Source organism: Ranitomeya imitator, chromosome 8 (assembly GCF_032444005.1).
Source record: "Ranitomeya imitator isolate aRanImi1 chromosome 8, aRanImi1.pri, whole genome shotgun sequence".
Classification (NCBI taxonomy): Eukaryota; Metazoa; Chordata; class Amphibia; order Anura; family Dendrobatidae; genus Ranitomeya; species Ranitomeya imitator.
The window spans coordinates 178,109,912-178,131,900 of record NC_091289.1 but is presented as its reverse complement, the minus strand read 5'-3'; the positions used below and the strand labels follow the sequence as shown (position 1 = coordinate 178,131,900).

The 21,989-nt window shown below is 45.2% G+C and overlaps 1 protein-coding gene across 1 annotated transcript in view; it reads left to right on the top strand.

Moving 5' to 3' along the window:
* LOC138648329 (cytochrome P450 4B1-like) overlaps positions 1–13,109 on the top strand; it is a 31,089-nt gene extending 17,980 nt beyond the window's left edge. The window contains exons 9-13 of the mRNA XM_069737971.1: positions 118–251; positions 1,791–1,855; positions 3,431–3,513; positions 6,100–6,264; positions 12,950–13,109. Of these exons, the coding sequence (XP_069594072.1) occupies positions 118–251; positions 1,791–1,855; positions 3,431–3,513; positions 6,100–6,264; positions 12,950–12,965 (463 nt within the window). The 3' untranslated portion in view covers positions 12,966–13,109. The remainder of the gene's footprint in view (positions 1–117; positions 252–1,790; positions 1,856–3,430; positions 3,514–6,099; positions 6,265–12,949) is intronic.
* Positions 13,110–21,989: the final 8,880 nt, after the last annotated feature.

Below are 21,989 nucleotides of genomic sequence, written 5' to 3'. Positions count from 1 at the left end.
TTATTTTGTTCTTTTTAGTACCGTATATACTTTAATTATACATGTGCAGTAGTACTATGTGTTTGTGAAGTTTTTATAGACTAGGAGCTCATCAATATTTTTTCATGTATGTGCCAGGGAGGACCTGGGTAAGCTGACGTACACCACCATGTGTATAAAGGAGAGCATGCGCCTCTTTCCGCCTGTCCCAGGAGTGGCTCGAGAACTAAAAGAACCGATCACATTCTGCGATGGACGGAGCTTGCCCAAAGGTCAGTGTGTGTGTAATATCTACATAAGATCTACTAGTGGCCATGAATCCTCCTATAGGCTGAGGGTGGGATAATTGGTATCCAAAGACCACGCCCGGTGCCTCGGGGTGATCCTCAACTCTGCCCTCTCTTTCAAGCCACATATCCAAGCCCTTGCCTCATCCTGCCGTCTCAAACTCAAAACTATTTCCCGGATCTGCACATTCCTTGACCACGACACAACAAAAACGCTAGTCCATGCCCTTATCATCTCCCGCCTTGACTACTGCAACCTCCTACTCTCTGGACTCCCCTCTAGCACTCTGGCACCACTCCAATCCATCCTACACTCTGCTGCCTGACTAATCCACCTGTCTCCCTGCTATTCCCCGGCCTCTCCCCTATGCCAAGCCATTCACTGGCTTCCTATCGTCCAGAGACTCAAGTTCAAAACCCTTACAATGACATACAAAGCCATCCACAACCTGTCTCCTCCATACATCTGTGACATGGTATCCCGGGGCTTACCTACATGCAACCTCCTATCCTCTCAAGATCTCCTTCCCTACTCCCCTCTTCTTCCCACAACCGCATCCAAGACTTCTCCCGTGCTTCCCCCATACTCTGGAACTCTCTACCCCAACACATCAGACTCTCGCCTACCATAGAAACCTTCAAAAAGAACTTGAAGACCCACCTCTTCCAACAAGCCTACAGCCTACAGTGATCCTGAACTTACTGAACCGCCACACAACCATCTCTAACATCTCCTAGTGTATCCTCACCCATCCCATGCAGACTGTGAGCCCTCGCGGGCACGGTCCTCCTTCCTTCTGTACCTGCTTGCCTTGTTTTTTGCTCATGTTTAATGTATTTGTCCCCTTTTTCACATGTAAATCGCCATGGAATAAATGGCGCTATAAAAATGTATAATAATAATGATGCTTATCTCTTGAGTAACAAAGGATCCTTGCTCCTCCGGATGTCAGAGGACATATTAGATGGTCATGTAGATGACAATCAGAGCCCTGATGTTCTCACTTGAGCAGAGGGACCTTTAAGGTTCCGGGGGCCATTTACTACTCCAAGTTCAGCATCAATCATAGTTTGACACATAAATAGTGATGAGTGAACATGCTTGGATAAGGTGTTATCTGAGCATGCTCGGGTGCTAACTGAGTGTCTTCGGCGTGCTCGAAAAATATGTTCTAGTCCCCACGACTGCGTGTCTCATGGCTGTTCGACAGCGGCAACACATGTGGGGATTTCCTGCTTGTTAGGGAACTAGGACATATTTTTCGAGCATGCCGAAGACACTCGGTTACCACCTGAGCATGCTCAGATAACACGTTTTCCGAGCACATTAACTCATCACTACTCATAAACTCTACTCTTTTTTGGAAGGAACTGCTGATATTTGTCGCATATATATGGCCTGCTGTACATTATATGACTTCCAGAAAGTCTAATCCAACATCTCCAAAACGCAAAATCTTATAATCAGGATTTGCCCATATAGATGTGTCCCGTATGTGACCTGTCTTTCCACTTTCTATACAGGCACTGATGTTTTCATCAGTATATATGCAATAAACCGATGCTCAAGTGTCTGGGAGAATCCAGAGGTAAGTGGGCAGTTATTTGCTTATTACTTAAAGGGTGTATCCAGAACTATTTTATTTTTCAGCTATAGGCCTTAAAAGTAACAGGCGGGTTGTGCTAGCTACCTACCTATTCTACATGGTGCTGGCACAGAGCGATAATTTATCACTCCTGCCAGTGAATCAGCTGCTCCACATCACCAGAGCAGCTCTTCCTCTGCCAGGCTGCTCGTGAATTAGGCATGACTGCTGATGTGCTGATTGACAGGCAGTTCCCTGCAGTTAGGCAGCGGAAGCAGCTGAATCACCGACAGGAGCAGTCTGTGATTGATAGGCAGCTCCCTGCAGTTAGGCAGCGGAAGCAGCTGAATCACCAGTAGGAGCAGTCTGTGATTGACAGGCAGCTCCCTGCAGTTAGACAGCTGAATCACAAGCAGGAGCAGTCTGATTGACAGGCAGTTTCCTGCAGTTAGGCAGTGGAAGCAGCTGAATCACCGGCAGGAGTAGTCTGTGATTGACAGGCAGCTCCCTGCAGTTAGGCAGCTGAATCACTGGCAGGAGCAGTCTGTGATTGATAGGCAGTTTCCTGCAGTTAGGCAGTGGAAGCAGCTGAATCACCGGCAGGAGTAGTCTGTGATTGACAGGCAGCTCCCTGCAGTTAGGCAGCTGAATCACCGGCAGGAGCAGTCTGTGATTGACAGGCAGCTCCCTGCAGTTAGGCAGCTGAATCACTGGCAGGAGCAGTCTGTGATTGACAGGCACTTCCCTGTAGTTAGCCAGCAGAAGCAGCTGAATCACCGGCAGGAGCAGTCTGTGATTGACAGGCAGTTCACTGCAGTTAGGCAGCGGAACCAGCTGAATCACTGGCAGGAGCAGTCTGTGATTGACAGGCAGTTCCCTGCAGTTAGGCAGCGGAAGCAGCTGAATCACCGGCAGGAGCGGTCTGTGACTGCTCTGTGCCAGCAGAGATCGGTAACAGGCACGGCAATCAGGTAGGTAGCAACTACCTGACGGTTAGTTCTTATGTTCATAGTAAACAAAATAAATAGTCCAAGATAACTCCATTAAATGTGAGGGACTCACTAGTGACTTTAATTAAAGTCCCTAGCTTCAAGGTTGCATTATATATTCCCTATACAGTAGGGGGTAATCAACCTGCAGTGCAGCAATCCTGCTGTTGTAAAATTGTAACTTCAAGATTGCTGACCCCACAAAGTTATATTTAAAAGAAACATGTCATGTGCAAAAAAAGAATATTTACTTGCAGATAAGGGGTTAATCTGCAGGTAATTAAATAGCATTAAAATGCTGTTTCCTGAAAACACGGCTACCCGAAGGACATTAACTTGCAGTCTATGCTCCTGGGAGCCTCTCGCTTTTAGTCATAGGGGCGTACACTATCCTGTAATCACTCCCCGACACTGTGATTGACAGCTCACTATACAGCATGCATGTCAGTCAAGTGATTTCAGCACAAAATGTGTTCGTTTGGAAATGAATGAGAATGTATTGTATTGTTCATGTAGTGCAGAAAAAGCCTGAAAAGCCTGAATAGCAAATATATTGCATTAAAATATGATTTCACTTATTTCTGCTTAGGTTTTTGACCCCCTTAGGTTTTCTCCAGAAAATACGTCCCACAGGCACTCCCATGCGTTCCTGCCATTCTCTGCCGGAGGAAGGTAAAGCACTTTCTACCTATTAGAGTAGTAGCATTTTATATAATATTATGATATTATTATAATATTATAATATTATTATATTATAATATTATTCCAAAGACATACTGATAGGGAATTTAGATTGTGAGCCCCAACGGGGACAGAGATGATAATGTGTGCAAACTGTAAAGCGCTGCGGAATATGTTAGCGCTATATAAAAATAAAGATTATTTAATTATTTATTATGAGGGTTGTTTTTATCAAAAAACCTCATCAGTTTATCATCCTCCTGATTTTCTAAACTTTTCCTTAGAGCAAAAAAACTTTATTGAAAGCAGATATAAACAGGATGTAAAAACGTGGGTCACACAGTGGAAGAGGCAGAACACATCACAAGGGGGAGACACTATGGAAAAAATGTCAGTGTGCACCTATTAGCAATGACGTATGGTACTGCATGAAAATAGCATCTACTGGGATAAGGCTACAGAAATTAGAAAAATATACATAAGAGATAATCAGCCCAACAATGTTCCAGTATAAACCAGTATTTTACCTATTAGAAATAAGCAAATTGATTTAATATGAGTGGAATATATGCCGAATTTTACGAAATTTAACCAATTTGCACAAATCACCTAAAAAATTCCCCACCACCATTTTACACAAAGCGGAAGACTACATCAGTGAGAGAAGGCTCACATGACCTCAGACATGGCTGTTTGGGCTTACCCATAATGCTTTGCAGATATGACATTGCACGGTATAGCTCAGCCAATCAGGAGGGATTATTATAGCCAGTATGAAAGCCAAGGCAGGGAATGCAGCTGCTATTTTGTAGTAAATCTGGATAGTGAAATAACGTCACAACGCCTAGATTAGCTTTGAAAATAAGGAATGAATGTTACAAAACATATATAAATATTAGAGGTAGTGTGTGTGACATGACAGCGGTGAAAAAAAATCAAGAGAAATTAAGTATTTCATGGCAGGCATTCACATGAATGTTTGCAATAATAATACAAAGACAGCCCGAGTCTGTCAAAAGGAGAATCACTTGTATAGAGTAGCTCTCCATTTTGGCTCAAAGAAGGGAATCCTGAATAGGGGAGCCTCCTGCCTTATAACTTTATGTTCCCATAGGGTTTTGAAGAGTGGATATTTTTAAAAGACATCACCTTTAACTATGCTTTAAATATCACAGGAGAGACAGTGGCTTTTTTTCCCTTTCCTTGACATAACCCTTATATATTGTGCACATGCCTTGAAAACCTTTAAACCAAACTAGAAGAGCCAGGGCCGACCCCTCTCATCATTTCTGGCCCTCCTGTTGTGCTGACTATTCTGACACCTGTAAAAACGTAAAGGTGATGCTCATTTTGTCCTGAGAGATACGTGTATTGTTGTAAAGTATTTAAATGTGTGGTGTGACTCGTGACATGTGTTATTAGTGACAGCATTGCATTCTGCCCAACAGTATGGAGAGTTGGCGTTAATGATTGGGATTAGCCCAGAGGGGAAAGGGCTAAAGTGAAGGGACAGAGATAGTTTCCCATCAGGAGGTCAGATAGGGTCCAGCCTGAAGCAGTAGCAGACCTATGGTCTGATAAGTAAGCAGATTCACATGACGTGGGTGTCCCTGGAATGAGTGTAAACTGAGGGAACGGATAGCAAGATGTAAGAGACAGTGACAGAAGGTGTGAGTGATTCTCCGGAGATGGGTCCTAGGGCAGGAAACCTAGCAGTAACGGGCCATAGTGGCCAAGTAGCTCCCATAAGGGGAAAAGGATGCAGAACCGTGGGCTGAAGTACAGGATTCTCACATTATGACTGTAGAACCATTGTTGGGGACGAGGGAAGGACTGTGTTGAGTGGTGGTGAAGACAGAGGACTAAATAAGGAAGGATAGCGAAAATGTGTATGAAGATGTACCCTGTATTAAGAGAAACGTGCATGAGGTTATGTACCCGCTATCTGATGCATATAATTCCCACCAAGTTATTGTTCAGTAAAACAGTTCCTTTTTAAGTGGTCTCACTCATTGAACTTTGGAAGACCTGGTCCTGGCCGGCCGAAGTCACCAGCATCATGCGGCCTGCAAGGGCGTGACTCCCTGAAGCTAAAGCCCACACACCCAGCTAGGACCCATCTTCATGTAACGTGCCGGGGTGTGATAGACGAGCTCTTCGCACATGGCTACCGCCCCGTGCCACGTTACACACCCACTTGGGCCTGACTGTGATGAGTGATTGAGAGGTTGTCCGAGTATGTGGCACTGCAGGAGGGCCTGGCAGTGATGCCTAGATTCCCAGGCCTCTCTACAGTAGCGGTTCCTGGAGCAGCCATTCCTCCCCATCACCTTCCATTGGCCAAAGCATCATCAACATGCGTATATTGGGTATAACATACCAGTATAATTACAGATGTGGCCGCTGTAGTAGATGATATGCCATCCGAGATTAAAGGGAACATATTGGTGATCTGATTGGTTCCTGTGACCGCACTTCATTTTCATTTGCACTGCCTTTAAAAAAAAAATCTGCACTTTACTGTTCATGTTGATCCATTGTTTCCGTACTATTCATTCTGTGATTTCTCTCTCCCAGGAACTGCATTGGTCAGAATTTTGCAATGAATGAGATGAAGGTCGCCATCGCTCTGATTTTACAGAAGTTTGAGTTACACACGGTCCCAGGGAAAGAACCATTAACTCTCCCCCAATTAATCTTACGCTCCGTGAACGGGATATACCTCAATATAAAGAAGATAGAAGGGGGGCTGTAATGGGCGCAGCTGGATGAAAGCCCCCACATGACTGCGTTGCCAAGAAGGGAGTTTTAGAGTTTTGAATAAAAAAAGGGATCTTATAGGTGATTGGTGGAAATTTTTGAATAAGGGGTGGACCTAGTGGGGAAAGGAGGCAGGGGCTGGAGAAGTGCGGGAAGGATCACTTGTGAGGTGAATCATCAGGAGAGAAGAAGTGTGCAGCTACTCACCATGGCCTCCATAGACAGCCTCGTGGAGCAGCTGCGCAGGGAATCCAGGTCCAGGAGCGATGGATGGCTGGAAGAGCAGCTCACCAGGCTGCTGGGCGACTGCGGGAGCCGGGGCAGCAGGACCAGGAGAACCCGGCCCCCAGAAAGATTGTCCCCCGACATGTCACCGCGCGGCAGGCGCAGGCCGCGGAGCCCCTCCGGGGACCCTGCGGGGGCTGCGGGACGCGGCGCGACCATCCTGCCCGTCCCCCCCTCCGGCAGGAATCCACCCGGCGGCTCTGCCGGCGCGAGGCGGCGACGTGGAGCGGCGACCAGCCAGGCACGGCCCGATGCCAGGGCCGCAGCGGAAGCCAGGGCCGCAACGGAAGTGCGGCCTAGTCCGGGAGCGAGCGGCGGTGCGGCGCCCTCTAGCGGTGCCAGAAGCAGCCGGAGCACAGCGCGGGCAGCGGCGGCAGAGTCAGGAGGAGAAGGGAGCACAGCGACGTCAGCGGTGAGGGCCGCACAGGTAGTGCGGCCTAGTCCGGGATCGAGGGGAAGTGCGGCGCCCCCCAGCGGCGCCAGGAACAGCAGACTTACAGCACAGTCAGCGGCGGCGACAACAGGAGGAGCCAGGAGTCCAGCGACGGCAGCAGTGAGGGGGAGCTATGGAGCAGCGGTGACAGCGGCGGGCTCACCTCCCCTAGGTGGGCCTGGCAGCGGCACGAGACGACAGAGTAGGGCGACGGGCAGGCTGGCATCGGTGGTTCAGCTGGGCCCGGGACGCGTTGGTCGTGGGGCAGGTGCCGGTCGGGCAAGTAGGCCAGGAGGCCGAGGTGGATTGCAAACAGCCGTCAGGTCAAGATCCGCCAGGAGGTCCAGCGACAGGAGTGTATCGCCAGTCTCGGTCCCCCCTGGTGACGTGGAGGCCAGGGGCGCGGGCCTGGGGCAATTCAGCGGCAGCGACGACCCCGGATCTGAGAGCGAACATCCAGAAGATGGCGAACAGCGGGATTCCGGAGACACGGCTGGTGGGGACACAGCACCTGCGCAGCCTCGTGAGTACATGTCTATTCCTATTTCGGTGCCGGGTACGGTGGGGTTAGTGGAGGGGGTAGGGGACGCTGGTTCTGGGCTTCCTGGCGTTAGAGAGCTTTTGGCAGGTATGTCGCATATTTTGAGGCGATTGGACGCGGGGCCAGCAAGTAATATGGGAGGGTCACCTGCTGGGGCTTGGTTGGTGGATCCTGTTAGTACAGCCGGGGGAGGGGGCTCCGGTGAATTAGTGAGGTCTGGGGCGGCCGCGTCGGCCCAGGCAGCTGGGGTGTCAGTGTCGGTTCAAACGGAGACGGGTAAGAAGGATGAGATAAAGTTGGATGATCGGGCAAAAGGGGAGGTCTTTGTGTGCTTTGAGGGTCCCCTCGGTGCCCATTTAAAGAAGGAGGTGAAGGAGAAGATCTGGAAGGATGAATTTGTCGAGATTTTCTCCCTCCTCCCTTTGGAAAAATTTAATCTGGACAAAGGGAAAAAAGATGATAGCAAAAAGGAAGAGGAGGAAAAAAGGCGTTGGCGCCTGATTCCGCAAACGTTTGTTAATTGGCAACAGGCTTTTGCTATCTTGGCCAGTGTGATAGGAGAAAAATTCCCGGAAAATTGCTCGGGTCTTTTCTGTTACTTTGATTCTATTGGTGAGGCACATCGTACGTATGGGGGCCAGGCTTGGCAGCGTTACGATGAACAATTCAGGCAGCGGAAGGCGGTTAGGCCTGAGATAAAATGGGAGCATAAGGACATTGGATTGTGGCTGAAGGTGATGGCCCCTGTGAGGTACGGGCAGTCCTTTCAAGGGGGCGCGGGGAGTAGTAGTCAGCAATCAGGACAAGGGGGAGGAGGAGGACAGGGGTATCAAGGGGCGAAGGAAAAAACGGGAACGTGCTGGCAGTTCAACGACGGCCAGTGCAAGTATGGCAATACCTGCAGGTTTAAGCACGTGTGTTCCCATTGTAGCGGAGCTTCACACGGGGCTTCAAAATGTTTCAGAAAAGCAAGGGGCAAGCCAGCAGGGGGTAGCGGTCATGGGGGTGACGCCGGTGAGGCTTCAAAAGATGGCCCCTTATCTAAGTAGATATCCGGACCGGTTGAAGGCGGTGGTGATTAGGGACGGTTTTGCTGAAGGTTTTAGGATTCCTCACCCGAATCATACGGTCCCCTTTTCTAAAAAAAATCTGAGGTCAGCAAGTTTACATGCGGATGTTGTTTCGAGTAAGTTAGCAAAAGAGGTGGAGTTAGGAAGAATGGCGGGCCCGTTTAGTTCGCTGCCTATGGAAGGGGTGATCGTTTCTCCATTGGGGGTGGTGCCCAAGAAGGAGCCAAATAAGTTTCGTTTAATCCAGCACCTATCGTACCCAAAAGGTTGTTCTGTTAACGATGGCATTGCGGAGGAATTATGCTCGGTTGTATACACGTCGTTCGATGCGGCAGTGCAATGGGTTCGTATGTACGGAGCGGGGGCCTTGATGGCGAAGACAGACATCGAGTCTGCCTTTCGGCTTCTGCCGGTACATCCGGAGAGCATTCCGTTACTAGGTTGTTGTTGGAATGGAGAATTTTATTTAGACAGGTGTTTGCCGATGGGCTGTTCCATTTCTTGCTCGTTGTTTGAAACTTTCAGTACTTTTTTGGAATGGGTTGTTAGAGACGTTTCTGTGGTGCTTCGGTCATTCATTATTTGGATGACTTCATGTTTGTGGGCCCCCCGGACTCTGCGGTTTGCGGTAATTTATTGGCCACCATGGAATGGGTGTCCGGGCATTTCGGGGTCCCTTTGGCGCAGGAGAAAACAGAGGGTCCCTGTACGGTCTTAAGTTTTCTCGGGATTCTTATCGATTCTAGAAAGATGGAATGCAGGTTGCCCGACGACAAATTGTTGTTGCTGAAGCAGGAGGTGTCCAGAATCGGAAAATTGAGGAAAGTGACGTTGAAGGAGTTACAGTCGTTGCTAGGGCGCTTAAATTTTGCGTGCCGGATCATGCCTATGGGCCGGATTTTTTGCCGAAGGTTGTCCAGAGCTACGGCGGGAGTCCGTGCAGCTCATCATTTCATACGTTTGAGCCGGGAGCACAAGGACGATCTGTTGGTTTGGCAGCGTTTCTTGGAAAATTATAATGGCAGATCATTGATTCAGCAGGAGGATTTGAACGCCTTTGATTGTGAAATTTATACGGACGCAGCAGGGGGAGCCGGTTATGGCGCCTACTGTGCAGGCAAATGGAGTGTCGGAGTGTGGCCGGAAGAATGGCGGCAAAACGGGCTAACCAAAAATTTGGCATTGTTGGAGTTGTTCCCAATTGTAGTGGCAGCGTTTATTTGGGGCGAGAATTTTAAGGATCGTCGGGTACGATTCCATTGTGATAACTTGAGTGTCGTGTCAGTTATCAACAGTTTATCTTCCTCTTCTCCCCCCGTGATTAGGTTGGTTAGGGAATTGGTGTTGAGGTGTTTGGAATTGAATTCGTGGATTTCGGCGGTGCATGTACCAGGTGTCCAAAACAATATAGCTGATGCTTTATCTCGTTTTCAGTGGGACCGATTCCGGGAACTGGCGCCAGATTCGGAACCTACAGGAGCGGGATGTCCTTCGCATCTGTGGCAGATTGTTGCGGAAGGGGAGGTCGCTTGATACAGGCCTCACTGTCGAGCAGGACATGGTCGGATTATGCAGCGGCGTGGGAGATGTGGGAAGGTTGGTTGGTCCAATGCGGCCCAGTGGAATCCGACGGCGATAAGATTATGGCTCTGCTGGCTTTGATGGGTAAGGCGGCCGAATGGGGATGGTCCGTTTCGAGGTTAAACAAAGTTGTTGCGGGTCTGGCCTTTGGTTTTCGGTTGCAAGGTTCAGCTGATCTGACAAAAGATTTTTTGATAAGGCAGGCTTTGAAGGGTTTTCGGAAGGGCAATGTGTCTTTTGATAAGCGTAGGCCGATTTCTTTTGGTATGCTGGAACGGCTTGGGGAGGCTTTGGGCGGTATTTGTAGTTCGCAGTTTGAGGTTGTATTGTTTAGGTTAGCCTTCTCTTTAGCGTTCTTTGGCGCTTTGCGCCTGGGGGAGCTGGTGTCCCCAAATAAAAATAAGGTGGGTGGTCTGTTAGCGGAAGATGTTGACTTTTGGGCAGGAGGTATTGTATTTTGGATCAGGCGTTCTAAGACTGATCAGCTTGGTAGGGGTAGGCGAGTGGTGCTGGGGAGAGTTGACGGTAGCGGGATGTGCCCGCAGCACTGTTTGGAATCTTATTGGCGTCTGTCGGCACTGAGGGCAGGCCCTTTGTTACGACATCAGAACGGGGAATTTTTGTCGCGCTACCAATTTACGGCGCTGTTGAAGAGGGGTTTGGGATCGTTGGGTGTTGACCCGAAGAATTTCGGGTCGCATTCATTTCGAATTGGTGCTGCGTCCGAGGCGGATGGTCTGGGCCTAGGCGTTGATGTTATCAAAAGAATAGGCAGATGGAGTTCGGATCGATATCTGTCTTATATTAGGAATTAGGTCTGTGGGGGAGAGAGCCTTGTTATGGTGTTAATCATTGTTGTGTTTTTTCAGGTCGAACCTCCCTCCTGGCATGGATTATCGGACATTCATTTGTTCATTGGGGTGCGCTTCGTGCGGATGTCAGGCGAAATGGTAGGCAATTAGGCTTTGTAAGGGATTCGGTGGTTATTAGATGGTTGGGATTCCGGGGTATGTTATGGCGGAGTTTGTTGCCGGCAGTTGCCAACGCCGCTAGATTGGATCGACCCCCGGACATTTTGGTGGTTCACCTTGGAGGAAATGATTTGGGAGTTAGGCCAGTGAGGGAGTTGATCAGAGACATTCGTTTTGATTTTTTACGGTTGTGGGTATCTTTCCCGGGTGTTGTGACGGTGTGGTCGGACATTGTACCAAGGCGGAAGTGGCGTGATGTACGGTCCCATAGAGGGATCAATAGAGCCCGGGTGAAGCTGAATAGGGCGGTGGCAGGATTTGTGTCTCGGAACGGGGGTATTGCCGTTAGACATTTGGAGCTGGAGGATGGGATTGGCAATTATTGGAGGGATGATGGAGTGCATCTTAATGATGTTGGTATGGATTTATGGGCACTCGGGCTACAGGAAGGAGTCGAGAGAGCTTTGGTGGCGGTGGGGCACTCACGAGCCTGAGGTGGTCAGGGCTGTTCGTGTGTGGCGGGGGGTGGGGTTCTTGGAGGTGGTGATGACGTTTTTACGGGGTTGATCTGGCTTTTGTTTACGGGCTCTGGACGGGGAATTTACCTCGGGAGCTTTGGGGTTTTGGTTTGCCCGAAATGGGTTACATGGTGCCCTTGAGCTGGTGGTCACGGCTGAGGGTAAAGAAGTGTTTGGTTTTAAAGTTGGTGGTGGCTTTATGCCTATTTTTGAGCCAGATTTCTTACCCCCAAGAACCCTCCCCTCCAGGTTTTTACATATGGTATATATGTTGTTATTTATGTTATTGTTTGTTTAATAAAATGGCCGCTGTGGCCAAAATTATCCAAAGAAATTTACGTGTTGGTGTTTAATTTAAATTTACAGGAGAAGGGGAGAATGGCCCCCTGGGGATGGGGTGGGGGTCAGGAAGATTGAGTACGGGAAAGACCCTGTTTTGGCGATACGCGGTCAAGAAGGGGGGCTGTAATGGGCGCAGCTGGATGAAAGCCCCCACATGACTGCGTTGCCAAGAAGGGAGTTTTAGAGTTTTGAATAAAAAAAGGGATCTTATAGGTGATTGGTGGAAATTTTTGAATAAGGGGTGGACCTAGTGGGGAAAGGAGGCAGGGGCTGGAGAAGTGCGGGAAGGATCACTTGTGAGGTGAATCATCAGGAGAGAAGCCCACCCTCCCTCCCTTTATTGTGGATTAGTTTAAGTGAACAGTTTGATGGAGGGGTAGCCGGGGAGTTGGGTTTTTTCTCATCTCGGTTTTTTAATCAGTTATTGCCAGAGGGGAGTTTTCGTTATCATTGTCACAGTGGCAGTTTTGGCGGGGGGTGGGGTTCTTGGAGGTGGTGATGACGTTTTTACGGGGTTGATCTGGCTTTTGTTTACGGGCTCTGGACGGGGAATTTACCTCGGGAGCTTTGGGGTTTTGGTTTGCCCGAAATGGGTTACATGGTGCCCTTGAGCTGGTGGTCACGGCTGAGGGTAAAGAAGTGTTTGGTTTTAAAGTTGGTGGTGGCTTTATGCCTATTTTTGAGCCAGATTTCTTACCCCCAAGAACCCTCCCCTCCAGGTTTTTACATATGGTATATATGTTGTTATTTATGTTATTGTTTGTTTAATAAAATGGCCGCTGTGGCCAAAATTATCCAAAGAAATTTACGTGTTGGTGTTTAATTTAAATTTACAGGAGAAGGGGAGAATGGCCCCCTGGGGATGGGGTGGGGGTCAGGAAGATTGAGTACGGGAAAGACCCTGTTTTGGCGATACGCGGTCAAGACAATGACAAGAAATAAATGATCTGAAGATGCAAAAACTGAAACCGTATCAAAAAATGTAAAAAAGTAGAAATTAATAATTGTCAATAATTCTGTATTCTTACATAGATGTAATCAGCGTCTACATATCTTCTCCCAATGGGGAGTATCCATTCATTCCAAAATTGTTGGGCCATGATGCTCTGAGTTTAAGATGTTGTCAAGGGATAGAAGAATATGACTGATTTTTCCAAAAACATTTTTCACTTCAATTGTATACCCATTTTGCACGAAAAATTTTTTTTCTAGCATTTAGGTCTCATGACAAATTATGGCTACGATACCCATGAAAGTCTATAGATCCATACCGTGCTTCTGTTATGGCTCTGATTTATAGATCACACAAACCTATGGTCTGAGCTATGGGATGATGGAATGTTTATATTCTTTTAGATAATATTTTATAATTTATTTTTATGAATTTGAACGGAATATGTATCAATAGGAAAATGTGTTTTGCAATAAACTTTGAAAAAAATAAAAATAAATCTGTTTTAGTGGATTTTTTTTTGTATATGGAGGAACCAAGGAAACGGTTCAGTCTTTAACCAAGTCTTCTATGAAAGTATAATTTTCGAAGGGAATTCCTGGTATTACTGATCTTAACAATAAAGTAATCTTTGTCTTTATGCCCTATAAGAGCATATAGATACTGTGTCAGAGAGAGGAACCATAATTGGGAACTCCCCATGTGAGAGCTATCATGGGGCTGCTTCGGTGAACTTGCGCTGATGTCATGGACCAGTATTCATCTAAATGACTTAAATGTAATACTACATCTCCCCTGCAGAGGTGGTTGAAAATTCCATGGTGGAAGCTCCTTCAAATTTTGGTCAATTACATTTTAAAGGGAGTCTGTCAGTATGATAACAGGTACGCGGATGCAGCAGCACAGACATTGAGGAGGACAGTGATACTTAACAAAAAACTATTTATATATATTGTTCTGTCCCCACATGAGGCGAATGGAGGCGTGGTTGACTATTAAGAGTTGTGAGAGATTCGTACCTTCAGTATTTCTTTGATGTGAGGCAGACAGGACCAATGCTGCTCAGCGTCCGGAGAGATGATGCACACCAGGGATTGTGCAATCCAGACTTGTTTATTTGGAAATCTGGACATACAGCGTATAACAGCGTATAACTGGTAATACAGTACTTTCTCCAGAAATGCAGGTTTAGACAAGGTACAGTAAGATGTAGCACCAAGTATGACTTCAAGTGTGAGCAACAAAAGAGGTCGAAAGACTGATGCCTTCCTAAGCCTGGTTAAAGCGTGTCCTCTCACAACAGAAAGTAGGCTGAAAATAAAATGGCTGCCAGAGGAAGAGAAGACTTGACCCCTGAACCGGAAGTAAAGACATGCCCACAAGAATAAGTGAATAACAAGCTGCCATATGGAAAAAGGCCATTGGGTGGCAGCAGAGCAATATACAGAGTAAAATATAACAACATACAGCACATATATAAACATGAGTTATATATACATATAATGACAGTACAGTAAAGTATGGCACAATCAGAACACAGTAATACAATTAAACAGGATATCTATGAAACAATATATATACACACTCTTCTTTATGTTTATAGTTAAGAGATTATTACTGTAGATTGTGGCTAGTCCTAAATTCCCAACCTAATGGGTGTCAATCTCATTACTGGGCCCATCACTGTTATCTTTCTGTAGGAGGCGCAAAACATCTCACATGCCTTAACAGGGGTCACCGGTATTTCCCGCTAGCCCACAAGTCCCAGATTGGTAAGTTACTTGTTGCACACTCGTCACACTACCATCTTCGTTCCCTGAAGCACAACCATGGGGCACGCTCTGTACATTATAGAGTATATACCCTGGTAGTAACAACTCACACGAAAGTCCTTCCTCTGCAGCCGGGTCTCCTTCTCAGTCCTGGCTTGGATCTCCGGTATCTGGTCTTTCGTCTCTGGCCCTGGCTCGGTCCACTCGGTTCAGATCTCCTAGATCTGGTCGCTCGTCTCTTCACTTGTATCTGACAACTCGTGTTGGCTCTTCACTCACATCTGATCTCTCATTATCATGGCTATAAGCCAGCTCAATGTTGACCACATGCGTCCTGCTACAGGTTCAGGCGCCAACTCCTCCGCTTCACTGCTGTTTTAGGCCTTTTATAATTACGAACTTTGCCACAGCTATCACCTGACCTGGTGTTTTCTCCAATCTCTTCCTGGAGGGAACATGTACTTCACTCTTGGGTTCCTACTATTGTAATTATTTTTTCTTTCACATTCTCACAGGACGGCACGGTGGCTCAGTGGATAGCACTGCAGCCTTGCAGCACTGGAGTCCTGGGTTCAAACCCCACCAAGGACAACATCTGTAAAGAGTTTGTATGTTCTCTCCATGTTTGTGTGGGTTTCCTCCGGGCACACCGGTTTCCTCCCACATTCCAAAGACATACTGATAGGGAACTTAGATTGTGAACCCCATCGGGGACAGTGATGATAATGTGTGCAAACTGTAAAGCGCTGCGGAATATGTTAGTGCTATATAAAAATATAGATTATTATTTATTCTCTATAGTCTTTGGTGGTGTTCATTTGCAGCTACTCATTTAGGCATTATCTGCATGCGTGTTCTCTCTAGTTCATCTCCTTACATTCCTTCTCTCTTTAAAGTCGCCATTCTTGAAGCGAGAAAAATAATTTCAGAGCTTAGGTTCTCTTTTTGGGGGAGGGCAAAAATAAATAGTATCCAGGCACACTCCTGTGTCTCTCACACAATGTGTTGCCAGATGTAGTCATTTTCCACATACCTTGTGGGTGGGACACCAGCATTGGCTCTCTCACTTTTACAAGGCCACTCTTGGCTTACTCCTTCAGGAGCACTTGGGTCTCCTAACGCCTCTCTCACGTGTTCAGCCTCTGACCTGTTCTCTAGGTCCACCTGGGGTGGTAGTGTCGCTTCCCTTGTCTTACAGGTACCACCCACCATTCAATCTCTTCCTCTGCAAGCATTCTTGATTCTGTTTCCTCTGCTCTTTGGAGGTCCTGGTTGGGTATGTGGACTTGGGCTATGAGGGCGCTACGTCCGTATAAGCCAGATGTAACCGATATTGCTGATTTGCCAGGGTTTGACAGTTCAAGAAGGGAGATCAACTGTTCAAAACAAACTTTTTACTGAACATTAACTTGGGAAGGGTTACATACAGTATATTGCAGGAACGTAAGTTTCCTTAATAATGTGTAACATTTTATTCACACTGATTAATTTCCCTTTCTATTCTCTTTCTTTACTTGTCCTCTGTCTTCACTATTCCTCACTACTTCACCACAACCCAGCTTGACACTACAGTTCAGCTTAGCAACAGTTTTTTTTACTCAACCAGCTTGTCACCCTTCTTCTTTCCCCTTAGGGGAGCTATTTTGCCATTATGGCTGATACTTATCTTCTCTTCTACTGACACTCTGGAACTTTTACGTAGGGAACTCTATTCTCACGTACTCAGTGCTTTCTAGGCTCAGTACCTTTTGGAGTTATAAACTCTTGGCCTTACGGCCCAGGACCCATCTCCAGTAAATCACTCTCTCTGTCACTCTTCCTCATTTTTGCTCCAGATCACGCTATCTCTCTCTCCCAGTCTCCTCTCACTATAAATTAATTCCAATTGGCAGTCGTGATAAAATGATACCTGTGTCTAGGGATGGCATCCCACATCAAAATGGCACAAAAGACTGGTACTCACTTATATAAGTAATTTATAGAATTTATTCCATATCCTTCAGCATGTATAATCAAATGTGACATGTTTCGGCTTAGACACAAGCCTTTTTCAAAAAAGGCTAAAACATTGTGCAAACTACATCTTCAATAGGTTTCATCACATTATAAGGTAAACTCCCTATTAAATTATACATCCAGACAGTTTGCACTAATTAACAGTCTTTATTTAAAGCTCTATGGTTTAACCATTTAACCAACGAATATACTAAACAGGATTTCAAAGGGATAAAATTATACACTTTGATATATATAAATTTGTTACGAACACTATAATACATCAATAATATTTTCCATTATTTTTAAAGAATAATACTTTATTCATGTTTGATGCAAAGCAATTAATTATTTGCTAATTCTTAAAAACTAAAAATATTTTTATCATTCATTTATATACATAGAAGCAATAAACGCCTTTGTCAAGAGGTTTAATTACTGAAGAATTATCATCTGTAATAGATTTCAAAGCTATTCTTTCTATTTTGCTTAAATTATTCTGTATGTGAAAGTTATTTTTTATCCTTTGTAAAAACACTCCAATGTTTCTATCAACCAGATTTACATATGTTTCAAAAGGATGAAACAATTTTGGAGGATTAAAATTATTTTTAGATCTCAAACCGAAATCATGTAATTTTAATTTAGAATCTGTATTACCTGTAACCTGAAGTCTCTCCGAACCCGTAAATTTTTTTTTAGATGTATATCAAGTCCAAAATAACCAAAACCAGTTGTTGGACGAAAAGACAAACCTTTAAAAAATACTTTGATTTGATCGGGAATAAGTATCTTAGAGGATAAATTCAGAACCACCGATTTTCCTGAGTGTGGAATCATGTCTGTACTGGAGCTGCGGTTCCTCCAATGAGGGTAATCAGCTACTTTTTTGGCTTCTTCGTCTTCTTCCTAAAAAAGGAAGAGAAACTTGTAGAGTCGGTGCAAGATCCAGATGATTGGGAACCCGTGGGTTGAGTCCACGGTGTGTATAAGACATGGCGGTCCCTTTAGATCTTGCCATCTGTATACTCTTCTATTTAAATAGTCCTCAGTGTCTGATAAATTTCAGTCGTTTTTATCGTTCAATGCCCTTTTTGAACTCTTTTCCAGTTTTGTCAATTTGGGTTTTTAAAAAGTTAAGGTCTCCTCTCACGGCTAGGAACACTCGAGGAATGCGGCATTGCTCATCTCAGACCTTAGGTCTCTTCTCTATGCTCTCTGGGTCCTATCTCACCACTCAACAGAAAACGGTCTTTTTCCCTTCAGCTTAGGCCTTCCCACTCCGGGGTGGTCTCAAACAGTAACTCTTGCTATCCCTATTGTCAGCAACACACATTGTCAACATTACCAAACCAAGTTACAATTCACATTACACAGTACAATAACACTAGTATATTCAAGGGGGAACGAGGGCAATATGTCCATCTCCTTACAAGCAGAAAGTGATTGATCAAACCAAGCACATCTGCTGGGTGCACCCTTGGTTGTAGTGCACCATCCCACCTAATTGATTTTCATCTTAAACCCTCTTTTGGCAGAGATAGATGGAAAAAAAAAGTATCTGGAAAAATGCAGTGAAATATTTGGCCAGATCAAGGGTGTACAAAGTGCATGAGCTTGGTTTGAAGAGTCATTTTGAGCTCACTCCCTAAAACAATATCAACATTGATTCAACTGCGTTACACTGTCTACATACACTTTATTGAAAAAAGAAATCAGTTGTCAACGCTTTCATCCATTTACAGGAGGCACAACAGAGGGACCGGACAATGCAAAGTTCTAACAAAAATATGCAGAATTGTTATTCCATAGGAAATGCAAGTAATTACTAAACTTTTTCATATCAGGGGACCATGTAAACCCCATTTTAGATGAGTTCCTTATTATTTGGAGATATTTCATTCACTTTACTCGCATTTCCCATCACTGCAGCGGGGAACCTGCTGAGTCATTGGAGAGCAGAGTTCACGCTGTGAAGCTGTCCTGTGACAGGGGTGTTCCTGGGCGTGACAGTCGCTGTGAAATCATTGACAACATAGGAGTGTGGGAAACGGAAAAACACATGTCTGCAATAAAAAGAGGAGCAGTAGAGAGGACTGAAATAACCCTGAGACTTCTACATGCAGAAATAATACAAGCATGTGTGCAATCCCCCATTATAAAAAAGTGGAAAAACTTAGAGTAACATTAATAATTTATTATTAAAGGAATTATCCACTACTAGGACAACCCCTTCTTAGACTAAATGTTTGGCCCTGAAAAAATAATAAAGCCTTTACTCATCTCCGTTCCTGCAATATCGGCACTCGCGGTCCCGGGGCAGTGATGCGGCGGTATAAAATGATTTTCTATTTTTATTGTCAGAATCATCTGAGGATAAAGGGCTTGTCTAATTTTGAAAAGTAAACTCTATGTAATTGCAGACTTGTGACGATGGCAAAAACCGAGCAATCGTGTGACTGCAAATACAGCTCTGGCAAAAATTAAGAGACCACTGCAAAATGTTCAGTTTGTCTGATTTTTCTCTTTACGGGTATATTTTTGAGTAAAATGTAAATTGTTCATTTATTCTATAAACTTCTGACAACATGTCTCCGAATTTCCAAGCAATAAATTTTGTATTTTTTTTCTGTCAAAGAAAAATGGTCAAAATTAAAAGAAACAACCCAGTGCTTTCAGACCTCAAATAATGCAAAGAAAATAAGTTCATAATCATTTAGAAACAACAATTCTAATGTTTTAACTCAGGAAGAGTTCAGAAATCAATATTTTGTGGAATAACCATGATTTTTAATCACAGCTTTCATGCGTCTTGGCATGCTTTCCACCAGTCTTTCACACTGCTTCTGGCGCTAAAATCTAAGCAGTTCTTCTTTGTTTGATGGCTTGTGACTATCCATCATCCTCTTGATTACATTCCAGAGGTTTTCAATGGCGCCCAGGTCTGGAGATTGGGCTGCCCATGACAGGGTTTTGATGTGGCGGTCTCTTAATTTTTGCCAGAGCTGTATGTGATATACATACTTCTGGCGACAGTCCGACTAGACGTGCGTGGCCTTGCTCAATAGAAGTGAATTGAGTGAGCTTAGGCAAGTCTAGTCGGAATGTGGCAGGAAGTACACACATCGTGCAGAGTGACTGCAGACTTTTGTGAAAAGTCTGGACAACGCCTTTAAACACTGCAGATTGCCCAAACAAAACCACAGCGCCAGCAGAGAGTCCTGTTGAAGATTCCAGGTTTAGAAACTGGTTTGATCTGTAACTAAACATATTTTAAAATAACAGTGATGAAAAACAAGTTCATGCAAAAGTTTAAAAAAAAAAAAAAAAACGAAAAACTTTGTCTAAAAGAATGTATGTAAAACATCAGGTGATCTCTGCTGGCGCTCATCGTGCAGTTTTATATACAAGGCTTCTCCAGCTGATTACCTGCTGGAGGTAAATACAGAGGATCACATGACCTGAGCGTTTCACCTTTACCTTTCATTCAATACAAAAGTCTGATGAAATGGATGTAGTTCCTGTAACAACAGACGAACAATCCATTGTATCTTACTGTATATCGCGTCCTGAAATGCGAAACCTCTCACATGCTCAAGGCAACTGCATGAATGGCAAGTCCATCATATACTGCTTATATCAGTGGTCCCCAACTCCAGGCCTCGAGGACCGCCAACAGTGCAGGTTTTCAGGATTTCCTTAGTATTGCACAGGGGTTGGAATCATCACCTGTGCAGATGATCACATTACCACCGATGCAATACTAAAGAAATCCTGAAAACCTGCACTGTTGGCGGCCCTCCAGGCCTGGAGTTGGGGATCCCTGGCTTATATATACTGTACTTCATCTTGAAGAAGCTTCTGAATCTGAGGGCCAATAAAGACTTCTTCTTCCTTTGTCTTTGCTTCATGCAAACTTGGAAACTTATCAATGAGATACTTGAATGCTTTTGCATTTTTATCAATTACCTTTACAAAGTTCTTCATTAGGCCCAACTTGATTTACAATAGTGGTAACAAACTTTTATGTTGGTCAACAAGTGCTGGATGCCGGACATTTTTACTCCATGGCTGAAGTGCATGTCAGAGAGGCCAGTCTCTTTTATTGAAGATATATTCTTTTGCTCAACTATGTCACTCACACAGAAGGCAGCAGTACTTTGTGTATCCACCCTGGAGACTAAGTAAGAGGGCAACCACCTTTACGTCACCACAGAGGAACCACAAATGGTGGTCATAGTTCAGGCACCTCAACAGCTGTTTCATGCTGTCATCGGTTTCTTTCATGTGGACGGTACAACCAACTGGAATTGAAGGTAGCACATTGGCATTCTACAGCAAGATGGCTTTTAGGCTTGTTTTAGACAGATCGATGAAGAGCCTCCATTCCTCTGGATTATGACTTATCTTCAGAGCTTCCATTAAACTGTTGATGTTGCTGCATTTCTCAAGACTGCCCTCCATGAAGAAGTATTGGACAAGATCTTTATCATTTTTGCGGGACCAAGAAATCCAAACATTACCTGTTAGGAGATTCCAATGCTGTAGCCAGGAACCTAAGGGCTCAGCGTTACTCTTGGGCAGATCCAAATCTCTAACAAGATCATTAAGTTCACTTTGTGTTATAAGATGTGGTTCAGTTGAGGTTGCTGACACAAAGTCCTCGTGAGAGGAAGATGCTTCATGACACCAAATGCCTTCATTTTTCTCACTTGACTCGACAGAAAATGTTTCTGGTGCTTGTGGAGCCGGCAATTCTTGTGTATTTGGTACTGAGCGTATTGCAGATGGAAGTTTGGATACTGTAAAGTCCACTTATTTTTCCATTAAACTCCTTTCCTAATGGCGGGCACCATGCAGAAATAGAAATTGGTAATGTGATCGGTTGGTTCTCTCCAGATCATTGGCCATAGATTGCCTCTTCCCATGCAACCACTGGGTAAGATGTGATACTCATCTATTGCAGCATATGTGTGGAACCCAACTCTTGTCCTGATCTCCTGTTCTGCAGCTAAAATACCAGTTGTAGGCTTTCCTTATCACTGTAGGTTTGGGGGTTGGATTTTTTTGATTGATCGCTCTAAGGTGATAGAACGCTGAAGGCTCATTAGACTAGATGTTGTAATAGACGAGCTACCAACAATGCAGGATGAAATAATAAAGACGCATTTTTTCTATAAGCCTACATGGAAGGTGTTATAAGTAACTACAGCCTCCTCTGGATCTTGAAAATTAGAGCCAAGCAGC